The sequence below is a fragment of the Dromaius novaehollandiae genome, chromosome 13, assembly GCF_036370855.1.
Source record: "Dromaius novaehollandiae isolate bDroNov1 chromosome 13, bDroNov1.hap1, whole genome shotgun sequence".
Classification (NCBI taxonomy): Eukaryota; Metazoa; Chordata; class Aves; order Casuariiformes; family Dromaiidae; genus Dromaius; species Dromaius novaehollandiae.
The window spans coordinates 9,808,556-9,830,201 of NC_088110.1; the positions used below are offsets into that span (position 1 = coordinate 9,808,556).

Genomic DNA, 21,646 nt, shown 5'->3' on the forward strand with positions numbered 1-21,646 from the left:
ATAAAATAAACAGGGGCTGTCCTCTGGCAAGCGTCAGAAGAGCAGCCGTAGAGGAGCCGAGCGCTCATCCAAGCAAGCAGAAGCGAGCGCGAGTACCCCCACGCGCGTCGGTCCGCCCGGGGGCTGCGTGGCGTGCGCGATGGAGCAGGCCTGACCCGCCTCGCGCAAAGGTTTTTGGGGGGGGGGTTATGGCTGGCAGCCCTCTAGAAGCGTCGAAGGCCGCTCTGCGGGCGTTAAGGGTGTTTGTAAGAAAGGGGCGCTTTTGAGGATCTTGTTTTCCTTTTTTCCCCTCTTTTTAAGGACAGGAGGCCGACGCCTGGGCTCGGCGCGGGCCAGGCGGCCGCAGCGCCGCTGAGGCAGGGGCCGCGGCGGGACGGGTAAGCGGGGGGCGCGCGGGGCCCGGCGGGGGAGGGGGCGCGGCGGGCGGCGGCCTTTGTCCGCGGGGCGGGGCGGGGCGGGCGGCTCCACACGCTGCCGCCGGGGCGGCGCGGCCTGAGCGGCGGCGCGTGCGCGTGCGCGGCGGCCGCCGGTCGCGCGCCCCCGCCCGCCCGCGTCGGGAGCGCGCCTCGCAGGCAGGAGAGCTCCGCCGCAGCTGGCGCGCCCCCGTGGCGGTGTCTGCTCGGCCGGCAGGCGGGAGGGAGCGCGCGGTCGGTTCGGGCGGTTGGGCCGGCACCGAGCGCCTCGGCCAGCGCCGCGCAGCCCGTCGCCCCGCAGCGCCGACGATCGGGGAGCCAGGCCGCCCGCAGCGCGGCCCCCGCCCAGCCCGGCGCCCACAGGTGAGTGCGCCGAGCGGCCGGGCCCAGCGACCGCGCCGCCGCCAGCAGCCGCCGCGCCGCGGCCTCCGCCGCTCGCCCCCGCGGAGGCCCCGGGCCCGGCCCCGGCGGCGGGGGGCGGCCGCGGCGGACCGCGCACCAGGCTCCGGCGCGGCCTAAGCGCGGCCCGGGCGTCCGGTTTCCTGCTGGCGGCCGGGCGCCGCGCTGCCGCCTGCGGGGGGACGCGAGGGCGGGGGCGCCTCCTGCCGCGGCCGGGCAGGGCGGCGGCGAGCCGGGCCGCCGGGCTATTGTGCGCCGGGCTGAGGCGGCGGCGGCCCCGCGGCCCGGCCCAGGCCGCGCGCAGGCCTGCGGGGGGAGGCCGCGCGCCGCCCCCGCCCGCCCGCGGCGCTGCCCCTTTGTGGGCTCGGCCTCGGCCTCGGCCTCGGCCTCGGCCGCGCCGGCTCGGGCGCTTTGTGCTCGCGGAGCCCGGCCGGGCCCGCCGCGCCGCGAAGAGAAGCGAAGGTCAGCCGGGCCGCGGCGGCGGGGCTGGCGCTGCCCCGGCCCCGCCGGGCCCCTCGCCGCGGCCCTGCCCGCGGCTCCGTGACATGGCCTGGGGGAGGCTGCGCGTCCCCCTCCCCCCCCCCCCCCACCTCCTCCTTCTCCTCCTCTCTATCCAGCGAGAGCGGAGAGGGGCAGAGTCCCCGCTCATCCCGCTGCTGTCCCTGCGGATTTAAAGGCCTGGAGACCTCCGGCTCCTTCTCGTTCTTCCCCCCTTGCCCCCGGCCCTGCACCTCTCAATTACCACCATTTTAGATAGCTTTTAGGTTTAGGTAACTATTGGTAGTGTCTGTAGCTAAAGGCAAAGTATCCTAAGTATTTCTTAAGGAGAAGAACCGAGTCCCTCTTTCAGTGCGGAACTGATGGAGCTTTTAAGTATTATAAGCCTAGCTTTTGTTTTTCATTTGTAAATATACCACATTTCTCTAATATTCTCTCTTCTTTCTTTCTTTCAACCAGCCTTAGTGAATGCTACCTTTCCTCAGACATGAGCCCTTTGCTCGTGCACTAAATAAATAAAGTGACTTAATTTCTTTAAGGTGGCCAAAGAGCATATGTTAGGAGGCTCATAGTTAATCAGAGTAGGTCATGAAGGACGTGGGACATTCCACACACAGGACATAGTTTCGGTTGTCTGTTTATCTCCTTCCTAAACTCTGAAGCTAGCACCATGCATTCCAGAGGGGGAGGAAAAAGGGAAGGGACTTATTTCAGCCCTGAGTCCTTCAGGCTGGTCTTTAGGAAGATTGGCGGCACTGGAACATGGGTAGATTATTACTGAGGCTTTGAGCATAAAATTTGGGTTTCTGGACTTACCAGTTCCAGAAAATAACCTGAAGAATAAATCAGATTAGCTGCAGTTTTAACATTTGTTTTATGCCGTAACATTGATGTTGAAATTGAGTGCTAGAGATGTTAATTGCATTAACATCATTGGAAACTGATGTTGTTAAATATCTTCAGCACTTTTCATAGCAGTGCAAAATTATCCAAAAAGAACAGAGGCTATCAGTTGTATACTTTTAGGAGTTTGTTGTTGCCCAAGAGTTGTAAAACTGATGAGATGATGAGCAGTTTGCTCCTGAAAACGTGTCATGACAGAGTATCCTGCCCATTAATCCATCATTTGTGTTGGAAGGTTTTAATGCTGTAGTCTAATTAGACTGTACTGGAGGAGTTAGCTCAGAAATCTAGTGGCTCCAGCTAAGTAGGTGTGAACTAAGGAAAGCAAATATTTTGAATAGCAGAAGTACTTATTGCTGTTTGAGACATTATCTGTACTTAGATTTGAGTATTGTTGCTGCTATGTGGTTGGTGTGAATTCAGAAAGAAGTACTGCTCAAAGACACCTGCCTCTAATGCAGAAAAGGCGGGGAGGATGAGTGTGTTCATATCAGAAGCAGCTTTACTGGTCTCAAAACCCAGAGAAATTAAGTAGGACAGTCTATGAACTCTGTTCCTCACTTAAGACTTTCTGGAAGACTGTGCAGCTTCTACAAGAAACATGATGTTCTGAATTTTAAGCTAAAATAGCTTTGTTTTATTTTTCCCTTCGTAACATTGTTTCCAATCTTGTAACTCTTGGCTTTAAATGTGGGACTGTAAGTCCTGCCAAATAGATTATCAGTGTGTGTTTGGCTTTAATGGTTGTCTGATTCTCGGGAGCTAAGCTGAACCAGAATAATCAAGGTAAATCAGTGGTATTTGAAACTCCAGACACGCATGGGAAACTCAAAAAATTTTGTGGTTGTGATGCGTGTTTCCAGTCTGCAGAAAGCCACGGTGAAAATTGTGAAAGGTGAAATTGTGTTAGCAGCTGCTGACTGTAGAGTCACCTGAATGCCTGGTTTATGTAGCTGAGTGCTACCTGGCTGCAGTAGACAGGCTGCAGTGAAGTGCGCTGTGAGGACACCAGCAAGCTCTAGTTCGTCTCAGCCTTCACTTAGTTAAGGCCCAAAGGTTACGGTTTCCTCCCAGTTATTTACTAGGTTTAACATCATGAACATTGTAGATGTAGGGGATCGTTTTTACTGGAGTGTTTGCTTTTCTGTTGTTTTGTTTTTTGAAGGAAAATTGGCATTAAGAAAAGTGAAAAATAGTAGTAGGAAAAAAATGATTTGTAGTTGATATCCCTTTTGGCTCTGATAAAAATACACTACACAGAAAAACAGTTTCATATTAAATATTAAGGGTTTTTTTGCGCTAGGCAATTCACAGTTTTTCAAAGTGTATGTACTATTCATATCAGAAATGTATAGTTTCACAATAAATATGTGATTTTTTTGTGTGTTCTCTGTGTATTGTATCACTGTGTGGACTAGAAATGAAGAGATAGGTATAAATACTGGGCGGTTACAAAGAGATGTTACTTCAGCTTTACCTGACTTTTTTCTGTTAGCGCTCAATTACATGTAACAAAAATCTTCCCAAATCACTGACTTGGGGTTGTTTTATGCTTGCTGTAGAGTGTTTAGCTGTTAACTATATTTAGTATAGAAAGAAGACAAAACCTGGTATTAATGCCACATTAATACTTCTAGGTTTTATTCCATACTTGGTTTTTTTTTTTTTTTAGTTTTAATCCAGTCCATATGCTATGTTTCTGTAATGTCCGAGACAGCTAATTTAAATATATGCCTATTTGTCATTATCTGTAACATGGTGATTCTTTCTGTTATCGCAGGAATAATGAGAGATTTGGTTACTAATTCCACAGTGCTTTAATCAGATAAAGTGCTAGATAATTACAGTTAGCCAAATGGTGTACTTCTGATTGTGACTTGTGTCTCTTTGTAGAAATGTAGCGTTGAGAACTGACAACTGAAGCTGAGATCGACCGTGTTTTCAATGGGAAAATAGAGCATTATTTGAATGGTGAAGATGGTATTTGTCCTTTTGCATCTGGAAGTGCATTTAAAAAATTATTGCACGTGTATTCAGGCAGGGAAAATGTTTTAAAAATTGCAGCAAAATCATCTTCAGACAGTTGTTGTTGGCCATTTCCTTTTTTTGTTTGCCTTATCTAAAAACAGTCTTGTATCTTTTCCTGTAACAATTGATGACCTTGCTGGGACATGAAGAAAAGCAACAAGAGTGTAGTAATAACTCTATTGCTTAAAAATTAGTCATCAGCCCCTTTAAAGTGAAGCAGCAGTTCTTTGCACTTTGGTTTGTGTGGCATGAGATCTTTAAGTGCATATTTTAAAGATCTTTCCTATATTTCTCACATATAATACTGAACAGAACTAAACTAACTTACTTTTGATAGAAGACCAAGGTGGTTTTTCAGAGTTTGTATTTCAAACACTGTCAAGGAAGAGCATTTAGAATGCCATACTTTTGGGAGTTAATTTCAAACACGTTCGTTCAGATGAAATGTGTCAAAAGAAAGGTATATTTTTCCTTTGTATGTATGTATATTAAATTTAGCTAATGTACAGATTGTCAAGAAATTGAAAAGGTTTTAACTGGAAGAGGAATGTTTTAAAACAACTTAGTGTTAAATTGGACAAGGGAATACCTGAGAATAAATTCCTTTATGTAAAAATTGTAGAGCTGGTGTCTAGCTTAGAAATGTAGGTGTGTTTAAAGGCTTATCTTTATTACTTCTGTTTACTGTGAATAACATATCTTTCATAAAAGAAGGTTCTGTGTCTTCTATATTTTACAAGGGAACAATAACTAAAATACTGATTTTTTAAGCTGTTTTGTAAATCTCACTACATGTTGCTGTAGGCTGAAATGTGATGTAGGTACTGTGATTTTAAAACGTGTGATTAATTGCTGTTAACACATCATCATTTGGGAAGAAGAAAAAAAAGATGTAACCCTGAACAAGGTGTAGCACATGGAAAGTACGGTTCTGCAGCAGCTGAAGACAGTTTCTATGGAGGCTGCCATAATGTTCGTGATAGGGTTGCCACTCTCACTTGCAGTGATGCTGGCACTAATGTGGCCAGTATCAGTCCCAAGTTTAGTTGAAAACTAATAGCTTGTGAGGGATGGGTAACTTTCCCCTGGTTCACCTCCCAGAATAGCTTACTGCATGGTCATGTAAGTGCCAGTGCTGCTGTGAGAGAAGTTGCCCTCTGATGTCATTGCAAGAGCACTTGGGTCCCTGTAAGCGCAGGCTCACGGCTCAGACCCAGGGCCCCCCCGCTTCGTCAGCTGGCTTTCGGTGTCTTCCTCGTGCCAATATAAGCACTCTTACACTTCTGCAAGGCTGATCTTGCTGAATATGTTACCTTGAAGAGAGAAAAAAGTTAATGGCAAGCAGCACAACCATCCCTTTTGGTGGGAGTTTGCTTTTGCTTGTTACAGAAACGGTGGACTTGCACCCTGCCACACTGTGCATGGGTGTCTGGAGTTGTGAGGCCTGTATCTGGTTGATTTTTCTGTGGATAAACCATTTTCTTCAAGCGTTTGCAGTGGCATCTGAATAGCTGTTAAGAAAAACATAACTAAGCAGTTTTTAAAGGTGCTACTAAAGTATTCAGGTGCTTTTGAAACATCCATAGCTTCTACTTTCTCTTTGAAAAATAATATTGCTTTCCTAGACTGCCTATAACTTGATGTATCAACTTGGTACCAAGACCTTAATGTTGTCCTGCAGTCTGTGAAAATGAGCCATGTGACTTTTTTTTTTTTTTTTTTGATACCTCACTAACTTCTGTCAGTTTTTTGACCAAACAGAGGACACAGAAATTGTTCAAGCCTTATGACCAGGTATCTTGATTTTCTTAATTTACCTAATGTTGTTTTGGAAATCAAATTTGACTTCCATATATGTTTGTGTGCAATTGTGTTTAAACATATATAAACCCATTTGGAGGTCTACAAGATAAGCATCGCATGTTTAACTAAAATTTGTTTTTAAATTGATGCAGACTTACTCAATTTTTGTGTATAGATGAGCCTTAAATTTCATTCTTTTTTCTCTCGTTATATGCACATGCAGTTGTCTTCTAATTAAAAACTGAAGGCTCTGCTCAACAAATCTCCTTATTTCTGAGTGACTGTTTTGAAAAAAAATATACCTCTCTATATAATAGTAATTTAAAAAATCATAAAAATGACTTTCACAGGATTTTTTTTCTCTTTTTGGAGCATGAAAGCGTCAACACAGTTGAGAGTTAGAATTGTGTATGGCTCATCTCTACATGGCTGATATCTATATGTGTTTATGCAAGTACATTAAGGATGTAATTTGAAGACTGGTTGCACTGGTGTGACTAGGGGATAATTTCGTTGGCAGAATAGTTATTGTTGATGGTGTATTGTAAAATTTTAGCTTGGCTTTGTGCTAGGTCAAGTAAAATCATTAGAAAATACATTTTACAAAAAAAAGTATACATTCCATTATGGAAGTTGAGACATATTCTTCTAAAACAGCTCATGTTACGGAGTAATTCTAAGAAAACTCTGAAGGATGTTAAACAACTGCTGACCTAAACAGCTTTGTTTTAGATCAGGTGTTCAAAAATTTAAAGAAAAAATTGTGGTTCCTTGTACAAGCATAATTCTTCCATGGATGCACAGCGGCTTCTCTACTGAATAGAGCAGGGGTTCAGCGAAGATCGTGTCACAAAGATGGCTCCTGAGTATGCATAGGAGGAGGTAGGGTTAGGGTTGCCTGTGGAACTTTAAATTTATTGTTTCCTAGTTTGTGAGTGCTTGATCCTCAAACATAGTATATTTTTTGTAACACTTCTGTAAAAGAAAAAGGTTTAAAATAATATAGTTTACAGTTAAGCTCCAGATAATGAGTCATTGGTAGGGTTTGATGCTCTGGGTTCAGCACTGGAACATAGACTTAAGTTCTGATTTAACTACACAACAGGAGAAGGGATGATATTGTAGAGAAAAGGACATGATGCTGTGTATTGAATTTAGAAAGTGCTGAGAAAGAGAGCATGAAGTAGGAGAAAGATGCATCCACTCCTGTGGTTTCCAAAGCATTTGTATTATCTTGTGTCTTTTTATTTTCTGATAGTGACCCAGGCCTGACTTCAGAATGATTATGGGTGGGGTTTAATTTCGTATGCCATGAAGCATTTCCTAGGCAATACAAATAAATGAAATAGTGAGTGTGACTGTTTGCATTTTATGTATGCCTGGACAGAATTTAATGGGAGTAAAAGAAAATATAATTCTTTAGCTTGAGAGCTCTTTTTCTGCTGAACTGGAATCACCTGCTTCAATAGCTGGGCTGCTGGATCTTCACGAAGAATGAATTTTTTGGTCACACAAGGGTTCCTCTAAAGAAAGGTTACTATTGTTGGCTTTCCGTAGAATATCAGTACAGAGTTGACGCATCAGAAGAAGGAAGCTTTCAGACTATATGAAGTACGATTAGTGAGAAGGGTATTAAGATTTCTTTTGTCTCCCTGATTTGCCTCCTTGAGGTAAAGAATAGAGGCCAGTTATCCATATGTTTTCAGCACATGGATCATTTCTCTGGAAAGTAAATAGCAATTGCAGTTTGAACATTATTGATTTTAGTATGAAGATTGAGATGTTAACATAATTTAACAGTGTCCTTTAAAGTATAGTGAGTTCTAGGTACTACTAAACAAAAATTTATTTTATAGACCCTATTTAAATTTCTTTAGTATCCTTATCAAGTAATTAATTCCCTGTTATGTTAATGTCTGAGATTTGCAGCTAGTTAAGGTATTTTAAAACCTCCATAAGGCAGGGAAGTACTTGCCTGTGATGACTCAGAAAGCTTGTGACAGAGCAGGAACTAAACTCAGGTCTGCCATGCATCTGCCATGCCACAGACTGCTGCTCTAGTACAACTAATCCTTTTTTTCTTTTTTTTTTTTTTGGTTAGGTTTCAAGAATTGCTGAATCTTTTGGTGCAGTGTGGCAGTCTGTGGAGCTAATAGTTCACTCCATTGCTGTTTGCTGTGTCTCAGGATGATAATCCTGGCTAAAGAGTGCTCTTACTTGTGAGATAAAACCACATTTTCTAAAATAACGTTTTTGTGGAAAGCATGTTCTGCAAAGCTGTAGTCACTAAAACTGTTGGCTGCGTACAGAAATACAGCCGTGGTAAATTTAGCAGTAGCCAAGTTTGAAAATTCAAGTAACGTTATAATAGCGATTAAAAAAAAAAGTTTTTTAGTGGTGACAATTGAATCCTTGTGCTACGGTGCTATAGATACAGTTGAGTCAGAACTGATGAGCAGGAGAAAATAAGTCACTCAAGTAAACTGTATTGGTTTTAAAGGTAGCACATGCACTTCAGAGAATGGAAGCCAGAAACACAATGTTTGCAGAAGAAGGAAGCTTGCAGAGATGAAATACTGAAATATTTAAAACTATCGGGAATGCGAAAATACCACTAGGTTTTTGCACTTTGGTAAGGTGATGTGTGTGTTATAATGGAGATAATTTCAATGTTCTTTATTTTCTACCTGTAGTATATCAACAAGATACAAAAGCCAGTGTCCCATCTCAGATTTCCAAAGCTTTCGTTTTAATATGTATAATGAGAAAATCTTATTGTTCCAAAATGTAGAAATGTCTGTTTTAAAAATACAGACTTGTCCATTTATGTTTAAAAATGGTATGCCCTTTATGTTTGGTAAAATAAGGACACCATCTTCATCTGTCGTTCTTCTAAATGTTCTTACTTCTGAAAACTAAATATCTGGATTAAAAATTTTTTTTTTTCTAAAACTCTCCCTCAAAGTAACTGAGGTAACTAGAGCTTCTGTGTAGGTTAGTACTGGAAGTCCTGATCAGTAATCAGTAATTTCTGATGATGTAGAAGTTCCAGTTGTTGGCAAGAATGGCTAAAAAAGGGAAAACTGAAGGTGTTGGAGTCTTGTTCAGTCCTACTCTCCAGATGGGTATCGGTGTTACGGGAGGGATTCAGACTGTGAATCAAATAACTGTTAGGTGTCCAGTGCTGCTGTTCTGGGCTTAGCGGTGGTTTTTCGGTGTAGAGGTCATGTCTGACATACCTTGTGGCACGACAGTTTGGGTGTCTGTACTCTGCAGTCACTCTCTCAGTTCCCCAAGCTCCCCTACACACCAGGGTGCCAGGTCCTCACCCTTTACAGAGCTCCGCTCTCATCAGGGCTGCACGCAGGGATACAGCACAAATTAAGGATCGCAAGAGTAGGTTGTTATTTAAGATTGAAGTATGTATGAATTTAATGAATACGCAAAATACAGAGATCTTTATAAAAGTAGTCAGTGTAAATAATCCTGCCCTTCTGGTTCTTCCTTCTACAAAGCAGCTTTCTGCGTCATGATCAGGGTCTGTTATGGGCCAGGTCTTTCTTTGATCAGGTCTGGTTATTTTGATGGTCTGCTCCCTAGTACTGCTTAGTTATGCAGAAAAGTTACTGAGCATAAAATACTGAATTGGAATAGTTATTGCAGAAAATGTTTGTATGTGAAGACACCTCAAAGCACGGGTATTCTTGTCTAGTTTAGCTGTATTTATTCAGGTAGGTACTTCCATGCCACACCCTCTTCCCTGCGTCTGCCACGGACACGGCATGGTGATGCAATAGCGCATGGCAGTTACAGGATACGGCGGAGAACACAGGCTGTGCAAAATCAAACTGAGGAAAGAAACACAGCGCCCAAGTTGTCACACTCAGTAGGATTTGTTCTTAACACTTACAGAGTTATTTTTATTTATTTGTTTTACTAATAGATTATGATTGTGTACAGATTGTAGTTACGATATCTCACAGAGCAGAATTAAGTGCTTCCTGCTTTAGATACTTCTGAACAGTAGTATGTTACAGCATGAAAAATAACTTTTTCTGGTGGTGTTAGTAATTTACATTGTAGTTGGTCTTCCTATATGCTTCCATAATTTTAATAGCAAATTGCAGTAAAACTGGAACTTTTTAAAAGGGTCTGCCTGGGTTTATAGAAATTACTGGGCTGAATTACTGTTGGAAGATGATCCTGATGAAGCTCATTTCACTGTGCTCTGTGCACAGTGAAAGAAAATGAGGTGTTACTGAAAAAAAATCAGAACTTTTTCACCTGTTATATGTTGTTTCAATAGAGTTGTCTGTATTTCCATATGAAGTTTGTCTTTGTTTTGTTAAACTCTGTGGTTTCTGCCCTGCTATTATTCTGAAATCTGTGCTTCTGCTTTATCTTAGGTTTGTTGTACTCAAACTAAGGCAAACTGCAAAAAGGCACTTCCAGTTTACAGCAGAAATGTCTAGAGGAAGCTAGTGTGGGACAGCTGCTGTTTTAAATGCATACCATAGTTTATTATGCTATAGGTGCCATGTGCATGCATGCTAGAAGTTCAGGTCTCTCCGTCGAGGAAGGCTCTGACAGCTGATTGACTGCTGACGCTGTCACTGAGGTGCAGCACTGGCCAACAGAGAGAAGAGGGGTTGGCTGCCGAGCACCAGTTAAAGTGCAAGAATACGCAGTGCTCATCTTTGAGCGGTATTTCCCTATCGCCATCCTCACATCTCTACAGTACGTGGTTCTGCAATATCAGCAAGATTTGCTTATTTTTAAAAAGAAGAAAAGAAATATGGTAAAGTCTCATTTGGAAGTTATCCACAATGCTTTGTAACACTAGCATTTAGTGTTTAAAGAATTATTCTTTCTTCTCTGCATTTTTGTTTTAACCAAATATAACGGAAAAGATTGTTTTGCTACTTCCTTCACATCTTAACATTTTTTTTATTACAATAGATTACCAAATGTCAATAATCTTTACTGTTGTTGCTTATACAAGTGACCTTAATGTATTATTGCACTTTCTTTTCCCAGCAGCAGCATTTGGTAACTGTTTTTAGTATAGCCTGAATCTTCAGGAGTTTCCTGTACAGTTCACTGAGCTCTCTTTTTGTCCTACTTCATCTCCTTCCGAGCTCAAAAGAAGGGGAAGGTAAACTTCCTAGTTTTCTTTTTAATAATCTGTTGATGGTCTGAATTTAAAAAGAAACCTGCCTTCTTATTTAACACCAAGTATAATTGTAAGACATGAAAGTTGGGATCTTCTCTTGATTGTTTAGTAGAGTGGTCTGAACTCAGTTCTCTGCTGTTGGTAGGACACTTCTGTAGGTTTCATTCTAGAATTTTTTTTTTTCAGTTAGAATTCATTGTTTTTCTCACTGAACGTTGTTCCTGAGCTCATCTTTCTTTGCACAATGGCAGTATCCTAGCTATGCAGTCTCTGAAAGTTCTTGATAACTTGCATTTTGATTGTCTAGAATTCTGGACTGATAAGAGTATGGGTTATTCACATTTTCAAATTTGTGAAGTTCTTTGTTCCACTTAGAAATGAATGCTAAACTCATGATAGTATTGGTGTGCTAATTTGATTTTTATGTGGTGGTTATATATCTCCTTTATGGCACTGTTCCTCTTTAATTTTACATTATAAAGTTCTTGGAAAGAAAACCTTTGGTAGCTAGAATGAAGTGGGTGGATGTTTAATATTCCAGCATAGATATACAGGAGATTTAGTAAATGATGGTGGTTAAAGTCACGTAGCACTAGTCAAGGCTCAACTATTTATACTGGATTAGAAACAGGTCATTATAATTTGATGGGCATAATATGCTGTTTGCATTTACATAGTGCTGTTTGTATCTGCATCAGCCACGTAATCTGTGTTGAATTTGGAGAAGATCTGGATTACCCACCAGCAATGACTCAATTGGTGACAGTCTTACGCATGAGAGAACGTACACGATAGCATCAGAAAAATGGTGATGGTTCGCTGCAGAGAGTGCCACGAAGAGGATGACTGGTCACGTAGTTACATAAATCTCTTGGGGTTTCCATTCCTTATGATTGGAAGGGGGAGTTGGTGGGGATTTTCCTTCTAGAGGTGCAAGAAGAAAACTACTTGCAATTTCAGGCAGGCTGGGCCACTACAAAGTGGCTACTAAAAAGTTTTATGCTTTTGGTTTCCGTGATCATGGAATTGCAGAGTTTGTAGGACCTTATGACTATGTCAGTGGCTGAGTTACGGTATTTTGAATGCATCTATGACTTCCAATGAAAAAAATTAAAGTGCACTTGAAATTGTTGTAATTTTGTATGAAAAGGAGATGAACTGGACAGATGATATTTTGGGAAAGGAAATAATCATGAAACCTATCTCAATTCTTTTCTTTAATTTTGTCTTGGGATAAAATATTGTGTTACATTAGGTTATTCTGCAGGAAAAGAGAAGCCCTGAGGTGTCTGAAATAACAAATAGCATATTAAGGGCACTAAGGAAAATGGTGTCTGGAAGGGTTGGAAAAATTCATAATTCATAAATAAAACATAAAGTGTATGGAGCCAAAATTGTATTATGCAGCTGGTTAATAATTTTTGTCATGAACTGTAAGTATTTCTGGAAGTCTTGAATAAGGCCAGTTCTGATAGGGGCTGTGTGTAAGCAGTGATGTAAAATTCTGTGTCAAACTTTGTTAGATTTGCAGAAGTAGCCATCCACTTTATGTTAATCTTGCCAGGCCTTTTATGATCTAAGATCTCCCAAAAGCTGTGGGAGATAAATTGATAGACTTCAACATTAAAAAAGCTTAGGCCCCCAAATGGTCTTTTTTAATAAAATTGAAATCCAAAAACTTGTTAATATTTGAAAAATATTCACAAGCTTCTCTCAGAGACATTCACACTTAATATGCTTAATCTTTTGTGTGTTTGACCGCTGAAGTGCGGATTTGGTGGTGGTGTGTATATATTTTCAGTAATGCCTGCGGAAACCTCTTCCCCTTTCATTTTGCTGTATGCTGACTCTTATGAGTGCAAGAGGGGAGAGTGGGAAAAGAGACTCCTTGGAAAATTGTTTTCAGTAGTATTAAGCACGTGTAGCTGAAAAGCTGACTACTCCACAGTACGATAGATGTGTTATTCTCAGCAGTTTAACCTGAGCAGACATGGTACAAAAATATGGTGTGCTAAGGATTTTTAAAACAAAATTAACTTAATGCTACTTTAAAGATCGTGAGAAAGTTCCTTAGTTAGAATTCACTAGTGCCTCTTTTTAATGGGAACAAAGTTTGCTTTTTAATTACCTTCATTCTCAAGAAAATATTCGCTTGGGGCTTCTGTATCAGTATGTATACAAACACACACGATATACCTGTTTCTGAATATATTCACACACTTTGTTTTTGTTTTTTAAATTGCATTCATTGAACCTTCCTTCTGCCACCAAGGAAATATTGATGACCGTTGAATCTTTTCTATTTGTTTGTAGTATTTTACAGAAATTAAAAATCCCGAGTTGTAAAAATTTCTGGTGATGTTGGCAAACCTTTCTGTATCTACCTTTATGTTGTCATTTATACTTTTTCAGTAATCTATTTTCAGTAGTTCATTTAGATTTTGAGTTTTGCCTTTCTGTAGCTTATGTAGCATCCTGAAGAAAGTAAGCTGTGAGTTTTTCACGCCTTTGAATGCTGTGTCATGAAAAGTTCCAATTTCCAGTGCTTTGTAACTGAGTATTTAAAAAAAGGCCTCATTTTCAAATATGATTAGACAGTTGAAAAAAGTTGAAAGATTTTGTATTACTTTTTTCGTGGCTCCAAGGCATCAGGAGTTTATAAATTTTGAATGAAAGTCTCTGAATTCCATTAGTTCTGAAATGTGAACTGAAAAATATTTTATTGCATCACATATAGAAATTTATAATATAAAGCACTTTTTTCTGTCCTTGAATCACTCTTTAGCATTGTATAATTAGATTTTCCCCCTCCAGCCATTAAGATAACTATGTAGAAGTTTGGGGGAGTTTTGTGGATATTTTCTTTTTTTCAATACTAATATTCAGTTACTCTCTCAAAAGCAAATTAAGATATGAAACCCATTATTCGATATGAGTGAAGATTATGGGAAAGTGGCTGCTGTTAACTTGGACCTGCCAGAGGTGCCCTGTTTCAGTGAAAGGGGAGGGACTTGGTTTCTCGGACGGTGTCTGCAGCAGGCGGGAAGGCGGAAGCGGCATGCGTCTGGTGCTAATTCTGTGGCGTGCGAGATATGGTATCTTTTCAGACTTCTCCTGAGACTGCTTCCCTTATGTCTGTACTTCTGTTGAGCTTTGTATGCAGTGGGATTATCGCATCTTCCTCTTCTTACTGGAATTCTTTTGCTGAGCTGGGGTTTTCCCTCCTCAGGTACGGCATACATAATATCACGGTGTAGCAAAGGGTTTGTACAGCAGTAACCTCCCTCCCTAGGAGAAGCGCTGGACTTTCTGTTTTGGGGCAGCTACTTTGTTGTCGGAGAGAAAGCCCAAGGCCTATGTCAGAAGCTGCAGAATGTACCCTAAAGAAAATTTCTAGAAAGCCGTTTCCGTGCTCATTTCCTTAAGCTTTTTTGTGGTTGGGAGCTCTCTTGACTTTTAACTGGTGGGGATGTTTGTGTGTTGCACATCCGGTGGTGAATCTTGAGTGCATGTATTGAGTTAATGGTTGTTACTGCAATGGTAATTACAATTTCTGGTGACTGGGCTTTATTTGCACACGTTATAATGCTGATACAAGTTTCCACAGGCTTCCTGGAGAACAGTGCGAACAGGACTTGAATTTCAAATAGTGGGAAAGCATTTTTCGAGATAATTTTCTTGTCTCAGATACTGTATCTTTACTTTTTATGGAACTGTATCAGTTTATTGCAGTATTAATTTACTTAGAACAGTGTGTGTTCTTCAGTTGCCTCCACTGGAACCTGTAGTGCAGTGATCTTGTCACTGGTGCCTCTCCGCTCTGTAGTGCCTGAGCTTTCGGGAGCCGGCGTGTGTACCGTGCAGCCGTGTTGGCTTGGTTTCCCACTCTTTTGTCCTTTGACTGCTCTAATTTTTAAAATGATCCATGTGGATATTAAAATATGCCACTTTGTTCCAAATCTGTTGGTCTTTTCCTTTCCTTGAGATCATCACACTTTTGTGTAATGAATTTGGTTAATCTTTATGCAAAAGCACAAAATTGCTATTGAATGGATATTTTATAGATCCAGGCACGGTAGAAATTGCTGATTTTTGTGGTCCCCTCGGATCAGCAGGAGCAGGGAGCGGAATTCGTGCGGGAGAAGTTCTTAGTGGCATCTCCAGCTTTTAAGAATAGGTCTCTGGGCATGTTAGCAGAGCAGCGGCTCCCTCCGTGTCGGAGGTAGCGCTGACGGTGCCCCGCGGCACCCTCGGCGGCCGCGCGCCGCTGTGCCCCCTCCCGCGGGGCGCCTCGCGGGGACGAGGGAAGCCGCGCACCCCTCCTGCCCGTCTGAGCGCGGCTGGGGGCGGTGGGGGCCGCAGGTCGGTGCCGGGGTCCTTCTGATTTCGTGAGGGGCGTAGTTTTCCTTAATCGAGATTTAAAAATTCTTAAAATGCACTTTTTCCTTTAATTAAACTGTTTCTCAAATTTGTACCATGCTGTGAACAGTTTGTAGAAACTAATATTTTTGAACATGACATCTCTAGTACCTTATTTCAGTGTTGCTGAGGGACTTACTCCTGCTGGGTGGGAACAAAGATAACATAATAGCAAGTATTGCATTTAGATTTATTTATTTGATACTAGTCAAGACAACGTATTGTTTTTATAGTAAGGCTTTTGTAACTAAAAATATTTTTTAAACTGTTGTGTAGTTGTTTTCACTTGTTTTGTAATTGTGTCTTTATGATAGTGTGATGTTGACAAATACTATACTACGCTGTTAACGCTTACTTGTGATTAACTTGCCGTCTTTAATACAGCTTTAAAAAAATTAACTTCTCTGACTTTCATCGTGATGTGCTATTCATTTTTTATGTTAACCAGAGTGGTGAAATGGAGGCTTTGGGCAGGTTTAGGCTTGGTAAATTACAGTTTATAACTTTATCCAGTTTCTTCCTTGCCTTTGAAACTCAGCGGTCTGGTTCACAGATTCCTGCTCGTTTTCATTCCCTGCTCATTGGGATGGTTCTTGGTTGTGGAAGCTGTGCGTGAAGACTGGTCACATACAGGAATGTCAACAAAACAGGGCTATACATTGTTTTTCTTCTTCAGCACTTCTGTAGCTTAGAAGGCTGAAGTGGAAAGTGCATCTGTGTGCAAGGTCTTTTGCAAAGTTTGTAGGCTGCTTAATTTAACTGTTGTATGGTCTCTGCAAGGTGTAATTAGAGAAAGCAAATCTCACCCAGCTGGTCAGACTGCCTGGGGAGCTGGTCTGACCCCGTGGCTTGCAGCAGTGTTACCTGTGGCTTACGGGGATCCATGGATTGCGATGTATAGTTTCAAGTAAGGTGAAGCACACACAGACTTGCTTTTCTTATTGAAATGTGTGTATTTACAGTTTTTGAAGGGAAACACTGTAGAACTTTACATACAAATACATATGCAGCTTCTAAGCTCTTTCCAAGCAAATGGTGAGATCAGAAGGGCTGGTACTTAGCTCTCCATAACTTGTTCTCCTAGGCTGCAGTACTGTAGTGTGTCACCATGACGTTCCCACCAAAGGGCTTAGGGGAGGACTAGCCGTGGTGCCCAGTCATCACAGGACCGCCTTGCAGCAAACTGTTGTGGTATCACTTCCCCTGAATGTATTTGATTGTCACAGATACCTTAACTTTTCCATCTAAGCTGGAATGCCACGTAATAGGAAAATAAGGCCAAAGGTACAAATATTCCTATCATATCTCCACAATATCATTTAAGGCCCAGCATTGAATACCTGCATCATCGTATGGTTTTGTTTGCAAAGAAGAAAAATGGATATTTGTAGCTGAGCAAGCTCAAGATGGAAGAACAGACTTTGGAGGGGAGAGATGATGCTGGTAATGGGCATGCGAGACTCATAAAACCAGTGACTGGATACAGTCTTAGACACAGATGTTTTTCTGGCTCTGGGCTGGGAAGAGATGCTTTTGCAGAAGAATTTGAAATTGCCTATAATTACTTTGAATGTCAAGGGATAAGTTTATTAAGTTTTGTAACAGAAGTTATTCTGCATGTTTGACTCTCTTAGTTCCTTCACTTCGTGCCCTGATAGTGTATGTCTTGCTAAAGCATGCACAGCATGCTGCTTTGAGGTATCCAGTCCAAGTATGAGTAAGCTTGTGGGTGAAACGATGATAAATATGGGAAGCTTGCCTATTGCCTAATATTCCCATGTTAAATATAAAAGATTAAGGGCAAGGTTATTTTGAGAGCTTGTACATCGTTGAAAGATACAGAACTAGCATATTTGCAAAGAAGCACTTCGGGTGGTTGAGAACTTCACTCTGTAATGGAAAGTGCTTTATTGTTCACTGTTATTCTTGCTTTCCTATCTAATAGATAGCATCCATACATGTAAAAAATATGGTATTTTTTACCATATTTTTGAATGCTGAGTTGTTTGGTCAGCTGTCTGTTAATTTTGACTTTAGGACATCTGGAAGAATAGAACTTCAGTGTAAACTTCACTAAATGTAAAATTTCATAAACTGTTTTTTTGAAGTTACTAGAAATGTTGGATTACTTCAACGAAAATTCACTCACAAATTAGAGCTTTTAAATTTCTTGACTTGTTTGGGAAATTCAATGAAATAATTGTTTTGCATTTCTTTTCTCATATTTTCACAAATGGTCTAGTTCAGCAAGCTGAAACAACGGGTGCACGTTACAAACTGTAGGACTTAACAGAGTAAAGAAAATAAAGAATCAATAATCTACCCTGGGAAAACAGTGTAGTAATCTCCTTAGCTATGCTTCCCCTTGTTACTGTTCTTCATTCTTTTTTCTTTATGCTTATACAGTAAGCATGGTTATCCAGAAGGTAATATCTGGAAGTTCATTTTTTATTACAAGTGGCTGGTTTCTTATCTCCTTAAATACACAGTGACTTAAAATTTAGCCCTAGAATTGATAGGTAATGCTTCCAGTTGTTATACACAAATGATCTAGGTGGGATATTTTATAAGTGCAATATATGAAAAAACGTTGAGGATTTCAGTTACATTTTTAGCCTGTCCTTACTCATCTTCCCTGCAGGTTCCAAAAGTAAATTCCACTTCAGAGTAATTAGCAGAACTTCTTCACTTGTTAAATTTGCCTGCCATACAAATGTTCTGTATTCTGTGTGGCAGAATTGATATTCTGCATGTAAAGCATCTACAGTTGGCATTACATGTTTGGGTTTTGCTTCCATTTATATCTAATTTCTTTTGAAGTTTCTTTGTAAATCAAGAAATACTGCATGCAAAAGAAACAAAATGTGGTTAGATGTGATCTCTGCTGTGTACTCATTCTTTTTTTCTCTCCTTTATTACAGAAATGAGCCGTCAGACTGCTACAGCACTACCGACAGGTACTTCAAAGTGTACGCCATCACAGAGGGTGCCTGCGCTGACTGGCACTACAGCTTCCAATAATGACTTGGCTAGTCTTTTTGAGTGTCCTGTGTGTTTTGACTATGTGCTGCCACCAATTCTTCAGTGTCAGAGCGGGCACCTTGTTTGCAGCAACTGTCGCCCCAAGCTTACGTGCTGTCCAACTTGCCGAGGCCCCCTGGGCTCCATCCGTAACTTGGCTATGGAAAAAGTTGCCAATTCTGTACTATTCCCATGTAAATATGCCTCTTCTGGATGTGAGATAACTTTGCCACACACAGAAAAAGCAGACCACGAGGAGCTGTGTGAGTTTAGGCCTTATTCATGTCCATGTCCTGGTGCTTCATGTAAATGGCAAGGTTCTCTGGATGCTGTCATGCCACACCTGATGCATCAACACAAGTCCATTACAACACTTCAGGGAGAAGATATAGTGTTCCTTGCTACAGACATTAATCTTCCTGGTGCTGTTGACTGGGTTATGATGCAGTCTTGTTTTGGCTTTCATTTCATGTTAGTGTTGGAGAAACAGGAAAAATATGATGGTCACCAGCAGTTCTTTGCGATTGTACAGCTGATAGGAACACGCAAGCAAGCAGAAAACTTTGCTTATCGACTTGAGTTAAATGGTCATAGGCGGCGATTGACTTGGGAAGCAACTCCTCGATCTATCCATGAGGGAATTGCAACAGCCATTATGAATAGTGACTGTCTAGTCTTTGACACCAGCATTGCACAGCTCTTTGCAGAAAATGGCAATTTAGGCATCAATGTAACTATATCAATGTGTTGAAATGGCAATCAAACCTCTTCAGGCCAGTGTTTAAAACCGTTGCATTTAATTTAGCAGAAACTAGGGTAACCATCTTTGACTGTCAGACAAATTATTTGGTAGACGGAGGATAGACATATATGAAGGTAAATAAAAGGAAAGGCTGTTAAATCGCAGGAAGCAGTTGCATGTAGTAACACTAATATATTTAAAATAAGTCAACAGTAAACCACTGAAAATATATATACACCCAAAATGGGCATCTTTTGTATTAAGAATTGATTCTACAGGAAATGTTGTAAAATAATTCTAAAAACTTGTTTGTAGATTGATTGTACTGTTGAAAAGGATACTGTTTCGTGTTTTTGTTTGTGTTTTTTTCCTCCCCCTTTGACTGACAAGCCATGTTGAGTGGTCTGATCTCTGGCCGCTGCTTTTTCCCCCACCTTTGTAAGTCACTACATAGTATTGCTGCTGTTTGTGTATATTTTTTGTGTATTTGCTAATTTTTATTAACTTCTAGTTTTTCATTAAATAAATATGACTTTCTTTTCTGTAATTCAGGTTTTCTCTTTTTTGTATCTTTTTAAAATTAATTACAGGTGTCATCTTTTGATATGCATTATTGCTATGGTAAAACTTATATTTCTGTATGTTTGGTAAATTTCGTCTCTTTCCAGTAGTCAATTCATTGGTGATACTGTTCTTAATTGAGCTATTTTGTGAATGTATTGAACTCGAAAGGAGTAATTATGTTCAAAGATGTGTTGGGAAAGAAGGCTCCTTTAAAAACAGTCTAGATGTTGTTGTACTTTGAGTTATATCTTCTAACAAAAATGAAGAATTAATAAGATTTTTCCAAATTAAAAAAAAAATTCACGTTTCAAATTTAGAGATGCTTAGAAACTAAATTGCATCCTTGTATTTGTTGGTTTTTCAGTACAAAGAAGGTATTGTATTACACAGTATTTGTAAGTATAAAAACAGATCATTTGGTTTTTTTCTTTTTTAAAAGGCAGTCAGAATGAGATGTTTTCAGTCTTTTTATATTTGTCATTAAAAGAATACCTGGCAAATTAAAAAAAAAATTTTGCTTTTTGCTTTAGCTCAAAGTTTGACACATTAATACTATTGCTCAGTTTCTTGTCCTCATGTCTTTTGGTTGTTACTAATGAAAGTAATTTTCTTGAACTGATCTTGTATATCATTGTAGTGATATGATATACAGTAAAATGCAAATAATTTCTTACAGGTATAATTCACCAGCCATAAAGGCTTTTGTAGGATATTGGGCTTTATGCAGGTTGCCTATATGTGAAAATTTTACCATGAATGTATATGGTATGTGTTATAAAACATGGAGGCAGAAAAAGAAGTAAGTTGAAAAACTGTTAAATCTCAAGCTATCTGAAAGAAATCTTTGTCAAACCTAGTAATTATGGACATCTGTTTGGAGAGGTAGTCTGGCTATTAACTACTTTTGTAACACATTAAAATACAGTTTATTTACTGTGCACTGTCTTAACTTTCTTATCAGAAATTGATCTATTAAGACAACTCTTGTTCAAATTATTTTGATGCATGATGAGGTAAGTAGTTCTACAGGTAAGGAACATGAAAAACATCAGCTTGGGTTCACAAAATAGTACGGAAACAGTTGGCTTTATATAGTGGAATTAGTAAATTTCATGTTTTAGAAGTAGATCTTACGCTGTTCAAGTTGTGTACAGATTTCATTTACAAAACTTACTGGGGGCTCGTGACAGCAGATAAATGCTTCAAAGGAGTCTGCAGTCTAGCGTTTTTTTCCTTACGAATATCCAAATAATTGTTTGCTAGTCTTCTAAATCCCGTAATTACTCTTGCCTGATTAAGCTTGTCTCCATTTACCTCAGTTTTGTCTTCTGGTCTATTGACAGAAACTTGGCCAAACACTTTAATTATTTTTATATGCATATACACACACCCACATATTCACCCTCCCACTCGCTCATCCTTGACTGGCTGGCTGGCCCTGGTGTTTACTCCTATCTGCCAAGGTGATCTGATTTTCACACTCAAGTTTTGTTAAGAAATTCTAGCTAAGACCCTGCGAGGGCAGCCCTGAGGGGGCTCATACTTGCAACTAAAGCGTAACCGGCCTGTGTAAGTGCAGGGTTCGCTTACGACTGTGCAGTGCTGCTGCTTGTCCTTTGGATGGCTCAACTTCCATTGCGTGCCCCCGAAGAGCTGTGGCTCTTAAATCCTTATTGCACTGAT

General features: G+C 40.7%; 1 protein-coding gene across 5 annotated transcripts in view; it reads left to right on the forward strand.

Annotated features, from left to right (window-relative positions):
- Window positions 1-20,901, forward strand: part of SIAH1 (siah E3 ubiquitin protein ligase 1) — a 50,586-nt gene extending 29,685 nt beyond the window's left edge. For 3 of the 5 annotated variants that reach the window (XM_064519584.1, XM_064519586.1, XM_026102204.2), the window contains one exon: window positions 18,558-20,901. In XM_064519584.1, the coding sequence (XP_064375654.1) occupies window positions 18,558-19,408 (851 nt within the window). In that variant the 3' untranslated portion in view covers window positions 19,409-20,901. Of the gene's footprint in view, window positions 1-325; window positions 378-477; window positions 777-18,557 lie in introns of those variants that run through there. The other 2 variants (XM_064519587.1, XM_064519585.1) reach the window with 2 other exon arrangements.
- The last annotated feature ends 745 nt before the right edge of the window (window positions 20,902-21,646 follow it).